The sequence below is a fragment of the Hypanus sabinus genome, chromosome 18 (genome assembly GCF_030144855.1).
Source record: "Hypanus sabinus isolate sHypSab1 chromosome 18, sHypSab1.hap1, whole genome shotgun sequence".
Lineage (NCBI taxonomy): Eukaryota > Metazoa > Chordata > Chondrichthyes > Myliobatiformes > Dasyatidae > Hypanus > Hypanus sabinus.
In genome coordinates, this window is record NC_082723.1 from 28,833,908 (window position 1) to 28,856,948 (window position 23,041).

Here is a 23,041-nt window from a genome sequence, read left to right on the forward strand (position 1 = left end):
GTTTATTCACTATATAACCAAGTTTGTCTGTTAATAGATAAATCTAAGTGACGTTGCCTGCAGATTGGTAGTTGATTGTTTCTTTTTCCGGAATAAGTTATAAAATCTGGACAAGAAAATGGCAATATGTATTAAAATTAATTTGATCGTTTTAGTGTTCCCATGGTCAGACAGAACTCTGCCATGGACGGTCCCCAGCCCGTGAGAAAGGAGGAGGGTTGAGTATTGGGCTAGCAACCCCCTCCCTTAAAAATCCAGAGCGACAGAAACTCCAACAGAAGCTCTAAAGTCCTCATCCCTGGGAGAGGAAGGAGATGATGGTGGAACAGGTGACAATACAATGCGAAGAATCTATTAGCATATACCACGACGACCCTTAAGCTAGCTACATGGATTTCAGACCTTCAAAAGTTCCTGTAGTCACTTTCTGTCTGTGAGATAAAATGAAACAACAGGTAAGATAAGTGAGCTACTTGGATTAGAGAGCCTATCCACAAGGATAGGTTGAGCAAGCTAAGGCTTTACTTTTTGGAGCGAAGAAGAATGAAAGGTGACTTAGTAGCTTGACAAGTTGGCAAGAGGTAAAGATAGAGTGAATAGCTAGCACATCTTCCCAGGACAAAAATAGCTAATACAAGAAGGCATAATTTTAAGGTGTTTGGTGAAAAACAGAGGTAGGTTTTTATTTTGCACTGAGTGGTGGATGCATGGAACACGGGTGATGGTGGAGACAGATACATTAAAGAGATTTAATAGACTCTCAGGTAGACACCTGGGTGAAAGAAAAGCAGAAGGTTATGTAGGAGGGAAGGGCTAGATTGATCTTAGAGCAGGTTATAAAGTCAGAATCAGAATTAGTTTATCATCACCAGCATGTGTTGCGAAATTTGTTAACTTAGCAGCAGCAGCAATTCAATGCAATGCCAAATAATAATAATAAGGAAAATAAATAAATAAAATAATAATAATACTAAATAAACACATAAACCAATTATAGTATATGTGTACTGAATAGATTAATAATACAAAAAACAGAAATAACAGGTATTAAAAAAGGGAGATAGCATTCACGGGTTCAATGTCCATTTAGGAATCGGATGGCAGAGTGGAAGAAGCTGTACCTGAATCGCTGAGTGTGTGCCTTCAGGCTTCTGTACCTCTTTCCTGATGGTAATAGTGAGAAAAGGGTATCTCTGGGTGCTGGAGGTCCTTAATAATGGATGCTGTCAACAATGTCAGCACAACATTGTGGGCTAAAGGGCCTGTATTGTGCTGCACTGTTCTATATTCTGTGTTATTGGCAAATCTCTCTTTCCCATTAGTAGTGTTCCAGTTTGGCTAACTTAATGGATTACATCTTATGAATGTTATTCTTTAAAAGAAAACTTTAACGATAGTCTAATAAATATGTCTTTTTAAATGAAGGATCGCTTAACACATTCCAGTATAAATTTGTAATATCTATATAATGTTTTGAAATTGTTTTGTTAGACCAGCCAGTTCATTAGTTACTCAACGGCTACAAATTTTATAGTCAGGGAGAGCTGGTTGGGCATTATAATTGTTCAATTAAAGTCTTGTGAAGCTTCAGCTTCAACAGAACTAAGTTTATTCACAAATGAATTCTTACATTATGCCGTATTTTATTCAGGCATTGAGAATGCATATAATGTGAGGCTTAATTTGCAGTTTCACATAAATTTATTCTGACTGGACACCATTTCGAAATTCAAACAACCATCTGTTTTATGGCTTGGGAGTACAGATGATGTATGGTTGAAAATCATTACTGTAATTCTAAAGTGATAGTGCTCTGGGTTTCCTATCATCACCTAGTTTGTCTTTTTTATCATTTTGCAAGTTTTCTAACCTATAAAAACTATTTTAAAAAGTGACATTGACTACTAAAGATATCTCTTAAGAAACTCTGAATAGTAGTGTACATTTCAACTTAATTTAAATAACATTGAATAAAGATAAAAGTCCATATAGCTAAAGCCTCATAGTACTAGGTGCAATAAATATGTGCATTACAATCTTATGCTTCTAAATACTATAGATTCAAGATTGCTTAATATCATTTCTTGTACAAAGTGTAAAGGAGAACGAAATAATTGTTACCACAGATCTGATGCAGCACAAAAAAAACTCAATAAGATAAAGAACCCAATAATAATAAAGAAAACACAATAAATATAAATACATAAAATAACTTACATACATAGATTGAGTGTATGTCCAGAAAGTGATGCTAGGCACAGGAGTACATTAATCTTATGGTACCATTTACAATAAATATGTACATTAATCTTATGGTTCTGTAGACTATAGATTCAAGATTGCTTAATGTTATTTCTTGTACAAAGTGTAAAGGAGAACGAAATAATTGTTACTACAGTTCTGATGCAGCACAAAAAGCACAATAAAATAAACAACAATAATAATTAAAACACTATAAATATAAATAAATAAGATGGCTTATATAAATACAGTAGATAGATTGAGCGTATATCCAGAAAGTGACAGTAGGCACAGGAGTACTATAACTTGGTGGTACCATATACAATAGCTGGCTGGTGGTATAGTGGCATCCACATCGGACTTTGAGGCGAGTGATCCCAGGATCGAATTTGGCCAGCTGAATGCATGCTTTCCATCTGTGCTGGGTTCAGTGTCGAGCTAGCAACTCAGCCTTGTAAAAAAACAAAGAAATGCTAAAGGAACGGCAAGGTTGCTGCGCCATGCACCGCAAGACGTGGAGAGGCACAACAACTATATACAATAAATATGTACATTAATCTTATCAATTGCCTGAGCAGTTTGAGGGCTATTTGATTCTTCTAGTGCATTTTTTAATATAGACCATGGCACTTCAATTCTGTAGGTGGATGCATTTTCTGCTGAATGTGATATCTTGTTATCTAGTTTGTTCACCTTATATCTGATCATGTAAATTAACTAAATAGTATTTAAATTGCCTTTTCAACTCTGCCTTTTTGAGCTTTTGCTCAGTAGAGAGTACTTTGAATTATTACTCAGCTTTACCCGTGCTTTATCACTCAAATTTATAAGCTGTGTATGAGGGGCGATTGATATGTTTGTGGCCTAAGATAGAAGGAGTAAATTTTAGAAAGCCTAGCACATTTATTTTTCAACATAGGCCCCTTCTACATTTACGCACTTAGTCTAGCGGGCATGGAGCATACGGATCCTGGACCTCCAGCAAGTGTCCACAGCAGGGGTGATTGATAAGTTCATGGCCTAAGGTAGAAGGAGATGAGTTATACAGCTCTCGTTACATGCACGTGCAGGTCAACTCTTTGAGTGATTATGCAGAAAGTTCAAAGTTAATAACTCATCGGGGTGATTGATGTTAGTGGCCTAAGGTAGAAGGAGATGAGTTATTAACTTCAAAATTTCTGCATAATCACTCAAAGAGTTGACCTGCATGTGCATGTAACGAGAGCTGTATAACTCACCTCCTTCAACCTTAGGCCATGAACTTATCAATCACCCCTCTGTGGACATTTTCTGGAGGTCCAAGATCAGTATGCTTCACAACCACTGGACTAAGTGTGTAAATGTAGGAGACTATGTTGAAAAATAAATGTGCTAGGTTTTCTAAAACTGATTCCTTTTACCTTAGGCCACGAACATATCAATCACCCCTGGTAGTATTCACTCAGTGCTACTTTCACCAGCAAGATTACTCACTCAATTCCCATATCAGGGAAGAATACTACTGGCTTTGAACCATGTTACAATAACAACCTTGCACTCAACGTCAGTAAGACCAAGGACTTGATTGGATACTTAAGGGAGGAGAAGTCGAGGGAACACACACCAATCCTCATTCAGGGATCTGAAATGGAAAGGGTGAGCAGTTTCAAGTTCTTGTGTGTCAACATCTCTGAAGATCCATCCAGGGTCCAACGTATTGATGCACTTACAAAGAAGGCAGGACAACTGCTAAATTTAATGAGTAGTTTTAGTATGTCACCAAAGACGCTTTCAAATTTCTACAGATATACCGTGGAGAGCATTCTAACTGGTTGCATCACCATTTGTTGTGGAGAGGCCACTGCACAGGATCGGGAAAAGCTGCAGAAAGTTGCAAATTCAGCCAGCTCCAGAATGGGCACTAGCCTACCAAGCATCCAGGGTTCCTTCTACAGGTGATGCCTCAAAAAGATGGCATCCATCATCCAGGACCCCCATCACCCAGGACTTGCCCTCTTCTTATTGCTGCCATCAAGGAGGATGAAGACACACATTCAATGTTTTCTTCTCCTCCACCCTCAGAGATTTCTGAGTGGATAATGAACTTAAGTATACTGCCTCATTAATTCTTTTTGTTTTTCTTTGCTCTCTTTTTACACTACTTATTTATTTTAATTTGTGTATATATATATATTTTTTTCTCAGAGTAACTTATAGTTTTTTATTATGCTTTGCAGCGTACTGCGGCTGCAAAACAACATATTTCATGACATATGTTAGGGATAATAAACCTGATTCTGATTCTGATTCTGATTTCTGACACCTCAGAGGAAAGAGAAAGGAGAACACAAATAAACATTAATATGTGGAATGGATACAACAGGGGCAAGCTTTGGGGCTTTTAGGAGGAATGCTGAGTTCCTCAGAACACCTTTAAGGCCACAAGAAGGAGTGATTAATTGAGCATACTGGCACAATCTGCTTCTTTTTCGTGTTAGTAATTCAAACAGAAAAACTATATGCAAATGTCTTCAGTCTAGGATAGACGGAAAGAATGCATAATTGACTTCAGTCCTGTCAACTTGGATAATCACTGCCTGCTGTACTGAACAAAATCCATCTCCAGAGAACAGTGACCTACTGGAGATCGATTGAGCACCATACACAGTATCCAATAGGACCTCAGCCTGAAGACTATAATATTGGCTATACCTGAGCCTTCGAAACAGGCAGGTAGATTCATTAGGGAGTATTAATTTGCAAGGATTATTCCATGTGAATTTCATTGTAAAAAGGGAACCAGTACAATAATGTTGTTCTAAAACTTGGAATAACCAGGCTAGTACTCAAGCATAAAAAATATTGTTTGTGCAATGGGGAATGCAAAGAGGAATGTCAAAGAAAATTATTTTGCAATTTCAGTGTGTACAATGTACACTCAGTGGCCACTTTATTAGGTACACCTGGCCACTTATTGTTAATGCAAATATCTAATCAGCCAATCGTGTGGCTGCACCTCACTGCATAAAAGCATGCAGACATGGTGAAGAGGTTCTGTTGTTCTTCAGGCCAAACATCAGAATGGGGAAGAAATGTGATCTAAGTGACTTTGACCGTGGAAAGCTGGACGAACTCAGCAGGTTGGGCAGCATCTGTTGAAAAAAGCAGTCAACGTTTCGGGTCGAGACCCTTCTTCAGGACTAAAGAAGGAGGGGGCAGGGGACCTATAAAGAAGGTGTGGGAGGGTGGAAAACCAATCAGAGGAAAGATCAAGGGGTGGGGGAGGGGAAGCAGGGAGGGGATAGGCAGGAGAGGTGAAGAAGGAATCTGAGGGAAAAGTACTATGGGTAGTAGAAGAAGGCAGAGTCATGAGAGGTGATAGGCAGCTAGAAGAGGAGACAGAGTGAAGGTGGGATGGGGGAAGGGAGAGGGAGGGAATTACTGGAAGTTGGAGAATTCGATGTTCATACCAAGGGGCTGGAGACTACCCAGACAGTATATGAGATGTTGTTCCTCCAACCGAAGTTTGGCCTCATCATCTACTGCCACCTACTGCCTTCCTTAGTCCTGACGAAGGGTCTCAACCCGAAACGTTGACTGCTTCTTTCAACGGATGCTGCACAACCTGCTGAGTTTATCCAGCTTTTTTGTACGTCTTGATTTGACCACAGCATCTGCAGTGAACTTTGTGTTTGACCATGGTAAGATTGTTGGTGCCAGACATGGTGGTCTGAGTATCTCAGAAACTGCTGATCTGGGATTTTTCACTCACAACAGACTCTAGAGTTTACAGAGAATCGTGCCAAAAACAAAAAAAGCATCAACTGAGCAGCAGTTGTGTGGACAAAAACTCCTTGTTAATGAGAGAGGTCGGAGGAGAACGGCCAGACTGGTTAAAGGTGACAGTGACTCAAATAATCACACGTTACAACAGTGGTGTTCAGAAGAGCGTCTCTGAATGCACAACACATCAAACCCCGAAGTGGATGGGCTGCAGCAGCAGAAGAGCACGAACATACACTCAGTGGCCACTTTATTAGGTACAGAAGGTAACTAATTAAGTGGCCACTAAGTGTAGTTTTACAATGGGGAAACACAGGGTAGAATGTCAGAAAAAATTATTTTGCAATTTTATCGTGTACTTTTAAGATGTTTTGGTATTTGTTCTCTGTTGTTGCTGGTAGTCCCATTCCCCACATTGTCAAAGATATAACTTTTGCGTAGACAGTGCATAGCTTAATGTTAATTGCCAGCAATGTTCCTTCGAAAGTCAGCAGGATGTGTTCAATTTCAAAATGACCAACACAAATGGGACTTTGCTGAGTTTAATAATAAGAAAATGTCTTGGACATCCTTCATGTCAGTGGAGTTAGTTTCAGATCAGTCCGTTACAGCTGTTTATGATAATATACCCCCAAAAATCACCTGCTTAAGATCACTGCTGTTGCGGACTCTAGGTAACAGTTTGGCAGGAAAGTGGAAAACACACAGAAGGGGGTCGCTGCTCACCCGCTGGGCAAGGATCAAAGAGTTTAAAGGTCAGAGGACATGTCTCGCCTCACCATATCTTTCTGCTGAATAGCTGCTTCAGATTGTAAATCTGGAGAGGATTTCATTAAATCCTTCTGGTTACTGCCGGGGCATGAAAGCATAAAATTTAATATCATAAGCTTTTCCTGCTTCTGGCAGCCAGATTGACATACCGGCGTATGTTTAAAAAAAATCACATTTGTCACTTTGAGAAATGAGATACATTCTTTCCACATTACTTTAAGCCATTATAAAGGTGGTGTAAGTTCTCAAAACAAGAACTAATGACTATTCAATACAATTCTCTATATCCTTTACTTCTTTAACGTGTTTAGGAGAATCAGTTTAAGGAATTGTCATTTAACTTCTGTGTCATCTGAAGTTTGCAACTCTTATCTTCAAGTGTTTGTAGAACATTTCTGTATATCTTTAGTTGTCCTTAGTTGCAGTGAGACTCTCTGAGAATTTGATGGCAATATGCTAAGGTTCTAATTCGAGTGTGGATTTAAAAAGGCATATCATCAAGACAAGAAGTACTAACTGTTTTTCACTTAATAAGCAAGTGAATAAGGACCCCTGGAGTTTGTTTGAAAAGTTAATGGATTTTAACTGTGGTGGTGTCTTATTTTGAAAACAAAGCACTGTTTGCATTAGAAAAGCAGAATTTATTGATTAAGTCTGAAATTCTTGGTAAGCCATATTTATAGATGTAATAAACAATATGCTTAGTAGTTGGCAAGATGAATCTCTGGACCTTTTGATTAGATGGAGAATATCTCGTAATACTGAGGGCATAGGTTTCTATTAGTTTCAACTGTGCACTGTGTGTGTCTTTTAATGCAAGGTTAGACCATCTAATATAACTACTGGTTTATTTCATTGCTTTCCATTAGTAACTTAAAAAAATAATACTGTGAGGCGCCATGGTAGCATAGCGGTTAGCTTGGTGGAATTACAGCTTGGGGCATTCTAGAGTTTGGAGTTCAGTTCCAGTGCCATTCTGTAAGGAGTCTTTGTATGTCCTCACCATAGAATGCATGAGTTTTCCCTGGGTGCTCTGGTTTTCTCTCACAGTCCAAAGATGTACTGAGTGTGTTAGTTGGTCATTGTAAATTAGGTTGACGTTAGTCAGATTTATTGGAGGTGGTGGAAGCATGTGGTTTGAAGGGCTAGAAGGGCTCACTCTGTGCTGTATTGCAAAATAAATAAATAAGCAACTTAAAATGTACCATACATAGAAATGGCAAATAAGTTACAACAGTAATAAAATATGCAGATCATTTGTTTTATGTTTTTATGAACAGTTGGCATTAAACTTTATAAGTGTAATGGGTGCCTCGATAGTGTGATGCTAGGCTTGGGACATTAGAGTTTAGGGTTCAATACCGCCACTGCCTGTAAGGAGATTGTATGTTCTCGCAGAGATTGCATGGATCAGATTTGATTGGTTAGTATAAATTGTCCTGTGACTAGGTGAGTGTTAATAGGTGGGTTGCTGGGCATTGCAACTCATTTGCCAGAGTATGTTGTATCTCTGAATAAATAAGAATAAATAAATACATAAAATGTTGGTTTGTAACAAATTTTGAAAATTTGGGGTGCCACGGTAGCGTAGAATTCAATTCCAGTGTCCTCCTTAAGAAAGTTTGTATGTCTTTCCCGTATGCATTTGGGTTTCCTCCAGGTGCTCTGGTTTCTTCCCACAGATCTACTGGTTAGCAGGTTAATTGCTCATTGTAAATTGTCCTTTGATTAGACTAAGGTTAAATCAGGGGATGCTGGGCCATGCGGCTCATTGGACTGGAAGGGTCTGTTTCACGATGTATCTCTAAATAAAATTTTAAAAATATAGAAAGTATACTTTGAGCTATAGATATGATATATTTCAACTCCAGAACTGTAGTTCACCCAACTTTCAAAGTTGAACTTTCTCTGCGACTGACATAAAGTATACCATGAGTAATCTGGCCTGTTTTTGTAGCAAGCTGGCTTTAATCCCCAGTGCTAATGAACTCAGATGTCAAACTACATTTTTCTAAATGCATTTTTTTCAAAAAATGTTTCATTTTCCACAACAGAAAGTGAGGAACATGGCTTTAGAAGATGTAGTGATATTAAACGTGGACAACAATACACTGGAGACACCATTTGATGATCTTCAAAGCCTTCCTAATGATGTGGTAAGTATGACCCCGTACCGATTTCTGTGCACTTTTATTACTGAACTCAAAATTTAATACAGCAGTTTTTTTCAAGTATCTCTCTTACTACCTACCCCCATCCCCTTCAGTTCTCTGTTTTATATCTCTTTGACAATGTTATCTATTTGCTAAATTACTTTGTTTTTCTACATGAGAGACAGGGCTACATGAAAACATTTGGTATTTTACCAGCACGCTTTGCTGTTCACTTCACTCATTCTCCTTTTCAGTTTAAAGTTACAAGCGTGTCTTTCTGCCAAAGCATAATTGTGCAATCTGATCTTGTTCTTTTAAAATCCATTTATACCATTGTTGTGAAAAATGATTCATTGCCTTGTTCCGTACTGTAACCTTTTCCTTCACCGCTTTGTACCTGTGTTTTGCTTTCTTTCTCTCCGTTCTATTTAATTTTTGAATAATGGATTGGTATTGCTAACTAAATGGTTATCTGGTCGCTATGAGAGAGATGTGTTCAATTTGCCTTGCACTCTATCAGTGCCACCTGCTACTGGAGTACTCTTAATTAATAGATCAAAGGGACAGGACCGAGGTGGTAAAGTGTGTCAGTTCAGGAGGAGAGAGCAGTCTACTTTGATCCAAAACAAAGTTGTGCCAGAAAGAGAATCATCTCAATTTTTTCTCCACTCACTTGTAATCGATGCTCTGGTGCCTTTTCAGATTTTATTTAATGTTACAAGAAAGGGTAGGATAGATTTAGGGTGTTATTTAAAGGTCCAACTAAAGAAAAGGTCCTTTTTGATGTAGAACAGACTTTAAAATTACTGCAGATAAATGAGAGTGACATACAGTCTGCTCCTTCAGTGTTTTGTTAAAAGGTGACATTGCCAGCATCATTGCAGTCTGTGGGATATACAGTCTAACTAGTTATTTTGCTGCATGGAGCATCTTAATTTTGCAACCTAGTTTGCCATCTGTTTGAAGTATTGTGGGGCTTTGAGTAAACGCCTGCAATGCTAACAGCATTCTGGACTTACTGCACTGAAAACAATTTGACATTTACAGACATAAAGTACATATTACTCACAAAAATTCTCCCCATAGGCTTTATTGTGCGCTCATTGTGCTCCACAATTTGGCAGAGAAAGTAATTAACAGTAAGCCTTGCTGTCTTCTCACGGCTGCCATCAGGAAGGAACCTCAGGATTCGCAGGACCCAGCCCACCAGGTTCAGGAACAGTTATTACCCCTCAACCAGCAGGCTTTTGTACCAGAAGGGTTAGGTTCACTCAACTTCACTCACACCAACAATGAACTGTTCCCATAGTCCTATAGACTCACTTTCAAGGACTCTTCATCTCATGTTCTCAATGTTTATTGCTTATTAATTTATTATTACTTTTTTTTGTATTTGCATAGTTTGTTGCCTGTTGCATTCTGGCTGTTTGTCCGTCTTGTTGTGTGCATTTTTTGTCATTGATTCTATTGTATTTCATGAATTTACTGTGAATGCCCAAAGAAAACAAATCACAGGGTTGTACATGGGTCATTCTGTATATGTACTTTGATAATAAAGTTACTTCGACTGTTCTGTTTCAATAGGCATAACTTAACCCTTTCAGTGACCCATGTTCTGCACACTGTAGGCTGGGTCAGAGGATTAGACACAAGGCATTTGCATATCAGAGCAATGTTTGGGATATCCTTAAATCCAGTACAAAACAGGCCCTTTGGCCCTTCGAGCCGCACTGCCCAGCAACCAACCAATTTAATCCTAGCATAATTACAAGACAATTTACAATGACCAGTTAACCTACCATCTGGTTTTGTCCTTGGACTGGAACACCCAGAGGAAACCTACATGGTCACATAAAATCTCCTTACAGGCAGCGGTGGGAATTGAACCTAGGTCGCTGATTCTGTAAAGTATCGTGCTAACCTCTTTGCTACCATACCACTCTTATTTATACCCTTTAATAATTTACGTAATTTCTTTCATTTTAAATTTTGCGGGTTTAGCAGCAAATTTAATGTTGACCTCAATGCCAAATAAACTAAATATTACAGTATACTTGTATTTAGGAACAACACACACAAAATGCTGGAGGAAATCAGCAGGCCTGGCAGCATCTATGCAAAACAGTACAGTCAACATTTTGGGCTGAGACCCTTCGGCAGGACAATGGGTTCAGAGGAGATCAAATGAAGAGACTTGATTCTGATGGAGTATTACAATTGATGACTAAACACAAGAGAAATTTTATTAGTTTTCTGCACTTCTACTGAAAGATGCAGGGATAGACTCTGAGCAAAGGGTCTTGGTTTCCGCAGACTCTGAGTTAGTTGCTTCTCACTGTGGAGAATTAGAATCAGTTTTAATATCACCAGCATATGCAGCGAAATATGTTGACTTTGCAGCAGCAATACAATGCCTACAAGACATCTTAGTTCAGTCCCAAGAAAACATGAAGAAAAAACTTTAATGTTAAGGACTTCTTATCTCAAGAAGTCCAGGAACCAAGTTTATGTGGCAAACATACAAACTGTTGCACAAGAGGATGGATATACTTGTTTTGGAGATGATGTATGGCTGATTCATCAGAGTGAATATAAAAGGTGTCAGTTATGAGGACATGTTGCAAAGGTTTTCTGCTTTAAGACAGTGGACTGGACAATATTAAGGAACTCATCTTCGAATCTGAATGAATATACCACAGTTGTCACCAACTTCATCAAGACCTGTGTGGATGAGTGTGTGCCTTCTAGACCATTGCAGACATACCCAAACCGAAAGCTGTGTTGAACCTAGGAGATTTGTAGTCTGCTGGGTGCTATATCTATGGCATTCAAGAGCAGTGATCCAGGCTATACAAAAAGTCCAGGTACCAACCAATGGAAGGCTTTTTTAAGGGTAAATAAAAACAATTTTGAATGATGTTAGAGACAGAATTGGATTCACGTCAGTTGTGGCAGGGTTTGCTGGCCTTTACTTCCACCCTAACATCACGAGTGGCTGTGATGTTTCACTCCCAGATGTGCTCAACGCCTTTTATGTACGCTTTGAAAGGGAGAATAAAATTTCACTTGTGCTAATTCCACAGCATCAGGTGAACCTGTGATCTCTATCTCAGAGGCTGACGTCCGAATATCTTTCACAAGGGTGAACCCTTACAAGATGTCAGGTCCTGCTAGGGCATTGAAAACCTATGACAACTAACTGGTGAAAGTGTGCATGAAAATCTTCAATCTTTCACTGCTGAAGTTACACGCTTGGGTGATCATGGCTCTCCACATCGAACGGTCCCTCACAGCGTCAATGATATCTCGCACATTTACATTTGTTAGTTCTTTCACACTGTCCATATATTTTCTTCTTTGCCTCCCTCTTCTGCGTTTCCCAGGCATACGGCCTTGTAATGTAAGGCATTTTATTTCTCCCTTTCTGATGACATGGCCCAGGAAATTAAGTTTCCTCTCATTTAGTATTCTTATTAAAGATCTTTTTGTATGGGCACGTTGGAGTACTGTCTCATTAGTTACCCTATCTCTATATGATATTTTTAGCATTCTTCTAAGAAGCTATATTTCTGTTGCTTCTAAGTTTCTTTGGCGTTCTGGTGTTACAGTCCATGTTTCGGAAGCATGCAGCAAGATTGACCAGATGTAACATTTTAGTAGCCTCGGCTTTGTTGTCATAGAAATGTGTCTGTTGGTAAAAATGGGTTTCATTTTTTGAAGTCGGTTTTGGAAATGGCAATTCTTCTTTTTATTTCTACTTTACTTTTAGCATCTTGTGATATAAAGCTACCAAGGTAATTAAAGCTGGTCTTTTGTTCAGTCTCTTGGTTACCAATGTACAATTAGCAGTTGGGAGTATCCTGCTGTTTTGATATTACCATATATTTGACTTTTTTACAGTTGATGGTTAGACCAAAATCTGCACTTGTTTGTACTACTTTGTCTATGAGGATTTATAGGTTGTCTGCAGCACTTGCTATTAGGGTGGTATCGTCTGCATATCTTATATAGTTGATGTTAACACCTCCAATTTTTATCCCACCTAGGTCTTCTAGTTCTCTGAGAATCATTTATCTATAGATATTAAATAATTCTGGTGAGGCAACGCATTCCTGTCTAACTCCTCTTTGAATTTTAGTCCAACTGCTTATCATCAATTTTTACCGCTACCGTTTGATTCCAATATAAATTTTGAAGCAGTTGTTGGTCCCTTCTGTCAATGTTTAGTTTAGCGAGAATTTGAAATAATTTTTCATGTTGCACTCTGTCAAATGATTTAGTGAAATCAATAAACATAAAAAGACATCATTTTGATATTCAGTTACCCTTTCTGAAAGCATTTGTAGTATGAAAATTGCATTCCTAGTTCCTCTATCCTCAATAAACCCATTTTGCAGTTTAGAAGTTTCTGGCCTTGTTTTTAATTCGACTCAGAACAATTCTTAACAAAATCTTTATTATATGACTCATAAAACTGATTGTTCTATAATTTTTACAGTCAATAGTTCCAGGAATTTGTGTCAGAGTTATAAATACTGATTTCAAGAGATCGCCAGGCAATACACCAGACTCATATATGCCATTAAACAGTTCAAAAAGAGTATCTTTGCCCAGATCTTCTAGGGCTTGTATCATTTCTACTGAAATTTCATCAGGTCCAGTGGCTTTGCCATGTTTCATGCTTTTCATTGCTTTAGTTATTTCTTCTTTGGTAATAGGTGGGCCAGAATTAGGGTGTTTAATATCTGGGGGTTCCCCTCTATTATCTTCAAAAAGCTGCTCTATATACTGAATCCCCCTCTCACATACTTTATCTGGATCTGTTAGTCTGGATCCATCTGCTGATCTTACACATCCCATAGAGGAGGTTTTCTTAATTCCAGTAATTTCCTTAATCTTCTTGTGCATTTCTTTGCTGTTGCTAATATGGCCTTCTACTTCATTGCATTTTTTGATTCAGCCATTCTTCTTTTGCAATATTGTACAACTGTCCGGTCTGTCTGTCTAGCTCTCTGTATTGCACTTCATTATTCTTCACGAACCTTCTTTGTTCCATTAGATCTAGAATTTCTTGGGTTATCCACCCCTTATTGGTGTGTTGGATTTCTTGTACTGGGATTATCTCCTCTGCCGATTGCTGTATCGCATATTTAAATCTGTCCCAAATACGTGTTGCTTCGTTTTTGTTGAGGTGCTCTTCTACAGCTGTTTTGAATTGTTGCTTAAGTATGCTATCATTTTTAAGTTCTCCCAACATATACTTCTTTCTCCTTTTTCCACGTTCAGCTTCTGTAATTTTGTTTTGATGGTAGCTATTACAGGATGATAATCTGAACCACAGTCTGCTCCTGGGTAGGCTTTAGAATTTGTGATATTATTTCTAAAGCATTCATTGATGGTAATGAAATCTATTTGATTCCTTGTTCTATCTCCAGGGCTAATCCAAGTACACAATCTTGGATGGTTTTTATACCAAGTAGTGGTGATCACTTGGTTGTTTCTGACACACCAATCAGTAAACGTTTCTCCATTTTCATTTTTCTCCCCTAATCCAAAAGGTCCTATGATGTTATCAACCCTTTCCTGTACAACTTTGGAGTTAAAATCTCCCATGACTAGTTTTATATCCTGAGATTTACATCGCTCATAAGCACTGTTGAGATCTTCATAAAACTTGTTGATATCCTCAAAAGGCAATAAACTGTACAAATATAAAAGAAAAAAGAAAAAAATTACAATAAATAAATAAGCAATAAATATAGAGAAAATGAGATGAAGTTGTTGCCTATGTCACTTGGTTTCACTTTATAAGTGGTAATAGCATTCAAGCCCTGCTATTGCAGTTGAGCATCATTCAGTGATCCAAGCTTTGTCCAGCGACTGTACATTTGCTGAAAAGATGCTGGGTAAAGGATGATTCATCCCTCTGCATTTCAGCCTGGCTTGTAGTCCTCCCCTCCCACCTCCCTTCTGGCCATAGCAATGAACCTTCATCTAATTAATCGTGTTGTACCTACATGCTTGAGAGTTAAGTCTGTTGACCCCTTCAGAAGATCGTGAAATCACTAGTTCATTAAGATGGTTCAAACATATGTTGTGTAAAGGGAAATTACACGCTGCAGACTGTAGTAAGAGTAATTCAAAAGAGGTATTTTTAGAAGTTTTGTAAGCCACCTGCAGCTTGTTGATGTGGTTCACCAGCGACATCTTGGGAAGCCAGAAAAACCAACACTTACCATTCAGGAACAGCTTCCTCCGCACCCCCCCCCCCCCCCCCCGGGTCATTAGATTTCTGAATGGATAATGAACCTGCGAACACTACCTCACTATTTCTTTTTGCACAACTTATTTCTTATTGTAATTTACAGTTTTAAAAAAAATACGTATTGCTGTGTACTGCTGCTGCAAAACCACCAATTTAATGACATATGTCAGTGATATTAAACCTGATTCAGATTCAGAGTGTTCCTTGCAGAGACCTAGAGTAATCTAGTTGAGATAAATTAGGATGGTTAAAGGGATTTGGTGATGAGTTCAGTGGACGTAACCTGATCTCATTTCTTTGCATGCTGTGGATCAGTAGGGGTGTGAATGGTGTTACACTTGACAGTATTCCTGTTGCAAGGGAGGGACTGGGGACGAACCCAAGTACAGGACACAGGCACGGAGACAGGGTCAAGAGATGGCAGCTCAGTTGCGAAAGTAGAACAGATAACTGGGGAGTGTTGACTCGAAGATGAGGTTTTCGTAGAATATCTAAAAAATGGAGCGGAGCTTAGAACTAACAGTCCTAAGGGATCGGAAACAAGGTTAACACTCAATGGAATCGACCAACGAACTGGCAACCCATGGCTGTGACGCCATGGTTCTTATCCTGCAGTCTCTGATGGGAACCAGGTGAGCTGTAATTAATTGAACTAGCAGCAATTGGGAATCAGCCAACAGGAATTAAGGCACAATCCAAGAGATAGGAGCGAGATGGGGAATAGCCAGACGGGACCATGAGAATTCCATCAGCAACCCTTCCAGGTTAGACAAGATGAAGTCATTAGCGAAGCCAATAGCCATTGTACCAGTCACTCACTGCTGCACAAACATGAATGATATTCAACAGTGCTAATTTTCAAACAATGGTAGATTAAATCAATTGAAAAGTTAACTGAGAGTGATATGGTTTTGTTCGCAAGAATCTTAATGGTAGATGGGGCGATGGAATGGAAAACACACAAAGTGCTGGAGGAACTCTGCAGGTCAAGCTGCATCAATGGAGAGGAATAAACAGTCACTGTTTCAGGCTGAGACCCTTCATCAGGACTGGAAAGGAAGGAGGGAAGAAGCCAGAATAAGAAAGTGGCAGGAGATAAGGAGTAGAAACTGGCAGGTGTTAGGCGAGACCAGGTGTGTGGGTGTGAGACAGGGAGTGGAGGGTATGAAGTGAGAAAGTGGAAGGGTACAGGTGGAAAAATGAAAGGCCAGAAAAAGAAGGATTCTAAGAGGAGAGTGGACCATGGGAGAAAGGAAAGTGAGGGAGGTAATAGGCAGGGGAGGAGAAGAGAAGGGGTAAAATGGAAGCCAAATGGGGAATGGTAAAAGAAAGAAAGGTTAGGGGGATAAAGTTACCCGATTAGAGAAATCAATGATCATGCCATCAGGTTGGTGGCTACCCAGGCAAATTATGAGGTGTTGCTCCTCCAACCTAAGAGCAGCCACGTCTTAGTGGTAGAGGAGGCCATGAAACGACATGTCGGAATGGGTATGGGAGGTAGAATTAAAATGAGTAACAATCAGGAATTGAACAGCCATGTCTAACCCAGTGAGGCACAAACTAAGTTTTATCAGTGGCAAGTTTGGTTAATGATATGGAAGGGAAGCCACCCAAACGACAAACTCTGATGCCTTGCTGCAGGTGACCCAGGCCTTTATTGGAATAGACTATTCATCCAGGGCTTCCCAACAATGCAGAATGCAGTTGATGGAGAGAGAGAGAGATCAGCTGGAGAAGGTGTTGGTGGTGAGAGAGGTTTGGGCCATGTGTTCTTGAGGGTGAGGAGGAGATAAGGATGGTCAATCAGATGGTTGTAGGGAGGCGGGGATAGGTTTGGAAGGCTTATAATGATATGGGTTGGGCAACCAACTCAAGGTGGGATTTCAGCAAATCATTCAGAGATTCTGCTACTGGGAGGACCTGGCAGCTGCTGATTGGTATAGAACTTATCAATAATAATGGAGCTCCCTTACTCAAGGGAAAATGCATGCCTTGGGCCCCTAAGCAATGCCAAGGTAGATAAAGTCCTTGACTAAAACCAGAGCAGCCTTCGCCCCATCCCTCCTCTTGTCTGCCTACATTTGACCTGTTTCCCTCTCTTCTCAATGGTGCCATTGGGGAAGTGGGTAATGTGCACAATTATAACCTCAGCACTGAACTGACTCTGGCACCTGTGAACTCACTGTCGGGGACTCAGCAGTTAATGTTTTGTGTTATTTGTTTACTTTATTGTTGATATGATTTGTCTTATTTTTGCATGTTGGACGTTTGTCTTTGCTATAAGTGTTTTGTTTTTGGTGGATTCTATTGTGTTTCTGTGCTTCTTTGAGCCTGCAAGAAGATGAATCCCAGGGTTATATATGGCCAAATATTTTAATTCCAATTTCCATTCTCATTGTAGCGTGTTGGTCCTTGGCCTCTTCTTATGCCAAGATGAGTCCACCCCCAGAGTGGAGGAGCAACACCTTATACTCTGTCTGGGTACCCTCCAACCTGATGGCATGAATATTAATTTCCTCTCTCGGTGCAAAAAATGTTCCCTCCCCATCCCCCTCCCATCTTCTATTCCCCACTCTGGTCTCTTACCTCTTCTCACCTGCCTATCACCTCTCCCTGTGTGTCCTTCTTCCATTTCCCCATTGTTCCACTTTCCTCTCCTATCAGATTCCTTCCTCTCCAGCCCTTTATCTTCCCACCCACCTGACTTCACCTATCACCTTACAGTTATCCTCCTCACCTTCCCCCCAACCTCTTTATTCTGCTGTCTTCCCCCTTTCCAATCCTGAAGAAGGATCTTGGCCAGAAACTCAACTATTTTTTCATTTTCATCAATGCTGCCTGACCTGCTAAGTTCCTCCAGCATTTTGTGTGTGTTGCTTTGTATACTTTGATAATTGATGTACTTTGAACTCTTGTACCATTGAGATCTCATGGGTGTTATTTGAGGCTTATCTTTAGGTGTGGTTTTTGATAATGTCCTTTAACAGTGTTTGCACGGTGTTTGACTTTCCTGTCACATGTTGGTATGTTGGTAGATACATGAACAACAATTTCTATTCACATTTTTCAGTTATAACATGAAAATAGTCCTCTAAGGCCAGAAACGTGATCATCCCCGCTTTAACTGCATGTTGGGTTTCTTGACCTTAAGTAAAAGTAATTTGAATTGTGGTTGAGTTGAAATGCTCTCTTTTGAGATTGCACTACGATAACAGTAGAGTTGACACGAAGTTGCTGTGATGTTTAATCTTGCTGTCGTACAACTGTGTTTTCAAAGTATATTACCTGACTTCTCATAAGGAGGGGAATAAACTGTTGACATTTTGGGCAGAGGCCCTTCATCAGGACTGGAGAGGAAGGAGGGAAGAAGGGAAGAAGCCAGAAAAAGAAGGTGGGAGGAAGTGGGAGGAGTACAAGCTGGCAAATGATAGGTGAGGCCAGGTGAGGGGAAAGGTGAGTGTTTGGAGGAGGGGAGTGAAGTATGATCTGCCTTCTCCATGTAAAATAGTTCCTTAGCTAAGTTATCAGAAACCACTTTGGTCAGATGCTATGGCTAGTCAGCAGAAGTTTGTATTAGCATGTTTTTTGTGGACGTCACTCTAGAGAACTGAGGTTAAGGGAATATTACATTACCACATTAGTGTATCTTTTGAAAAATAGCTTTCAGAGCTTATGCCCTTGAATTATTTGCTTTGATCCATTATTATGCAATTATTAGTTTCTTTGAAATAGTTATCCCCTGGGACTTATTAAAGTTGAGTAAAGGAAGCTGGATGCCACACTGATATCCTGAACAGATGCCAAATAAAGCATCCTTGTATATCACACTAAAGTCAGTTTATACTTTCATTCCTGCATTAGACAGATGTACCTCAGCATATAAACATTACTGATGATTAGGCCTAGGACATTTCCAATAGCTTCTTTTCTTTACACCACTTATTACAATCAGAAAGAATTAGCACAATCGTGATTTCAATATGAAAAATGCAACATTAATCAGTATTTTGTATCAAAATCTAGTAACAATTGTTAAGTAATATGCAAAGTATTCTAATGTCACACTCACATATTATTAATAAATAACAACATCCTAGTGCATGACTTCAGTTAGCATTGACTTTGGATGAATACGTCCTAACCAAAGCTAGAATTCTGGGCTTTAAATCTACTTCCTGTTTCTTCTTTGCTAGGAATTCTTTATTTCTTATAATTTGAATATTACACTCAGTGGTCACTTTATAGGAGTACCTCCTGTACCTGTTAAACTGCCACTCAGTATGTTCATAGTCTTCTGCGATTGTAGCCCATCCCCTTCAAGGTTTGAAGTCTTATGCATTCAGAGATGTTCTTCCACACACCACTGATGTAACACATGATCACTTGAATTACTTTCGCCTTTCTGTCAGCTTGAACCTTCTCCTCTGACCTCTCTCATTAACAAAATTTTTGTCCCCAGAACTCACTGAATGTTTAATTTTAGTTTTTTTGCACCATTCTTTGTAAACTCTAGAGCAGGGGCTCCCAACTTGGTTAATGGTAAGGATCCATGGCATAAAATAAGTTGGAAATCCTGCTCTGAAGACTGTTGTGTGTGAAAATCCCAGGAGAGTAGAAGTTTCTGAGATACTCAAACCACCCCATCTGAAGACAACAATCATTCCACAGTCAAAGTCACTTAGATCTTGTGGATAGTCAGGGGATTTTTCCCAGGGCTGAAATGGTTGCCACAAGAGGGCACAGGTTTAAGGTGCTTGGGAGTAGGTACAGAGGAGATGTCAGGGTAAGTTTTGTACTCCGAGAGTGGTGAGTGCATGGAATGGGCTGCCGGCGGCGGTGGTGGAGGCAGATACGATAGGGTCTTTTAAGAGACTCCTGGACAGGTACATGGAGCTTAAAAAAATAGAGGGCTATGGGTAAGCCTAGTAATTTCTAAGGTAGGGACATGTTCAGCACAACTTTGTGGGCCAAAAGGCCTGTATTGTGCTGTAGGTTTTCTGTGTTTCTGTGTTTTAGATCACATTTCTTCCCCATACTGATGTTTGGTCTGAACAATATTGGAACCCCATGACCATGTCTAGGTGCTTCTATGCATTGAGTTGCTACGATATGATTGGCTGATTAAATATTTACACTAAAGAACAGGTGTAAGTAATAAAGTGGCCACTGAACGTATACGTGTGTATTACATGCGTTATAAAGTTTTATTTCTAGTTTGAAGTCCTATACTGTTTGATGTAAAGCCTACTTTACAAAAGTATGGAAATTACTTTGAAGCAATATCCCAAATGTACATTCAGCTAGTGGCTTGGTTTATTGCATGAACTTTCAGACCAAAAATAACCAAGCACAAGACTTAAAAGGGCAAAAGAGGATTTGCATATTTTCAAATGATATTTTGAAATCATAAACTAACAGAGGAATTGTAGTTTGGGAAGCCAGAGTTCAGAAACAGTATCAGATTCAGGATCAGGTTTACTATCGCTGACATATATCATTAAATTTGTTGTTTTGTGGCAGCAGAATGGTGCGGTATATACAAAATTGCTGTGAGATACAATAAGAAATATAAAAAAATATATAGTGCAAAGAGAGAGCAAAAATGAGCTAGTGTTCATAGATTCAATGTCCATTCAGAAATCTGATGGTGGAGTGGAAGAAGCTGTTCCTAGAGCATTGACTGTGTGTCTTCAGGCTCCTGTACCATGTCCTTCATGGTAGTAATTGTTATATATTGTACCTTGAAAACATTAAACTAATTGGAAGAAAAATAAGGAGCCGAGAAATGCAAGTCTAACTTCGTCTTTTACTTTAAGTGAGACGCGCTCATATCACGTGATAGTGTTATGACGTATGCTATTTACATATTTTTACATTTAACCATAATGAATGCTTAATCAGACGATATGTTTACAAGATTACTCAGATATTACTGAAATATTAAATACACAGCTGAAATGAGAAGAGAGCATGTCCTTAAGGCATCAGCTATTGAAGATGTTCTCAATGGTCTATCCTGGGGCTTCAGAAAAAGGAATACAAAGTCAATGCCTTTACCTGAAGTCACAAGCATTGCTAGGTATTTATCAGTTCTTAATATCCGTGGAAATTGCATTGCTTATTGATTGTTAGTATTCGGAGCAACATTAAATGTACTAGAAGGGCTCAGGCGGGCATGTGGGGAGTGCAAGAGAGTTGATGTTCCAGGTCATGGACCCTTCATTAGAACTGTAAAAGGGAGAAGACAGGCATATCTTAAGTTGCAAAGAGAGGTAGAATGGAGAGAACAGATGGCAATTCAACCAATAATCTGGAATTTCCAAAAACAGGTCTCAAAAATGATGACCAAAGTAGTGACTGTTGTTGTTTTGCTGTTGATGCTTGTGTTGTTCTGTTCAACAAGGTGGGTATGCTATGTTGGCACCAAAAGGTGTGGTGACACTTGTTGGCATTCCCCAGCACATCCTTGCTTGTGTTGACTATTAACGCAAACAACACATTTCGATGAACACGTGATAAATAAATCTGAATCTGAATGTGAAAATATCAAAGTACACAGTTACTTTTAAAATTTGGAACCCAAGAATACACAATTGAAATAAGGAAATGACTCCAAATGTGCTAACCCCAGCATGGGCAATCCGGGCATGGGCATGGGCAAGTACAGCTGGAGGAGGGTTAGACACAGGACTAGCAACCCCATCATGAAAAAACCCGGAGCTACAGAACTGCCAACACAAACCCCAAAGGCCTCACTTTTGGAGAGGAAGTATGCACCAAGAAGATGGGCTACACCTGGGGACAAATTGCAAGACTGGCCCAGGACAGAGGAGTCAGGCCTTTGCCACAGTAAGGGTGATGTAGTGCTGGCATTAGGAGTTATGGGTGGGTGAGGTAGTACCGCAGATGTAAATCATTCAGGAAGGCACAGGTCTGCCTCTCTCTATCTTGTGCGTCAATGGCTCTGCCATGTAGAGAACAAAGTTCCTTGATATGCACAAAATGGACAGTCTAGCCTGGACCCACAATACCTCCTCACTGGTCAAGAGACACAGGAGCTGAGAAGATAGAGGTGTGCAAGGCTTTCCTGCTCTCATTCTAACTACTTTCTACATGAGCACCATCAAAAGTGCCCTGTCTGGCTGCATTACTGCGTGGTATGGATGCTGCAAGACCCCACAGAGGGTAGTAAAAACTGCTGAGAGGATCAAAGGGGTCTCTTTCCCCTCCCCCTATTTGTGACATTTACTGGGAGCATTGCAAACAAAGGACCCAAAGCATTTTGAGGATCCCTACCAGCCATCCCACAATCTCTTTGAACCACTACTATCAGGAATGATGTACAGGAGAATCAGGACTCGGACTGCCAGACTCGGTAATAGCTTCTTCCATCAGACCCTGCCACCACCAGGGTCTCGTCATTAGGTCAGTGAGCTGCTCACAGTAGTGTTTACTCTTTATCTGTGCTACGTTTTAATGCATACATTTTAAATTATATTTTATTAACTCTAGGTATAATTTATTTTATGTGCTGTGTGTGATATATCTTGAGTGGGTGCAGCGTGATGCAAAGGAACATTGGTGTGTGTGTGTGTGTGTGTGTGTGTGTACACATATGTACACATACAGTCAGATAACAATAAACTTGAACTTAAAATGCGCATTTGGAAGGAAAGATGCTGTTCCTCAGTTTACATTGCACATTTTAGGAAACGCCACCTAATGTTTCCCAATTCCTTCTTCAGAATCTCAAATGTAGTAAAGGTGAGACCCACTCATTTCGTTAGCCTGTTGGTTCATTGGTTCACTGAGCATTGCCAGCAGTTTTTGCTTTTGTTTCAGGTTCCTT

At 39.6% G+C, this 23,041-nt stretch overlaps 1 protein-coding gene across 6 annotated transcripts in view; it reads left to right on the forward strand.

The window, feature by feature from the left end:
- Positions 1-23,041, forward strand: part of LOC132407438 (DENN domain-containing protein 1A-like) — a 606,259-nt gene that overhangs the window by 365,666 nt on the left and 217,552 nt on the right. For all 6 annotated transcript variants that reach the window (XM_059993934.1, XM_059993938.1, XM_059993937.1 and 3 more), the window contains one exon: positions 8,829-8,930. In XM_059993934.1, the coding sequence (XP_059849917.1) occupies positions 8,829-8,930 (102 nt within the window). The remainder of the gene's footprint in view (positions 1-8,828; positions 8,931-23,041) is intronic.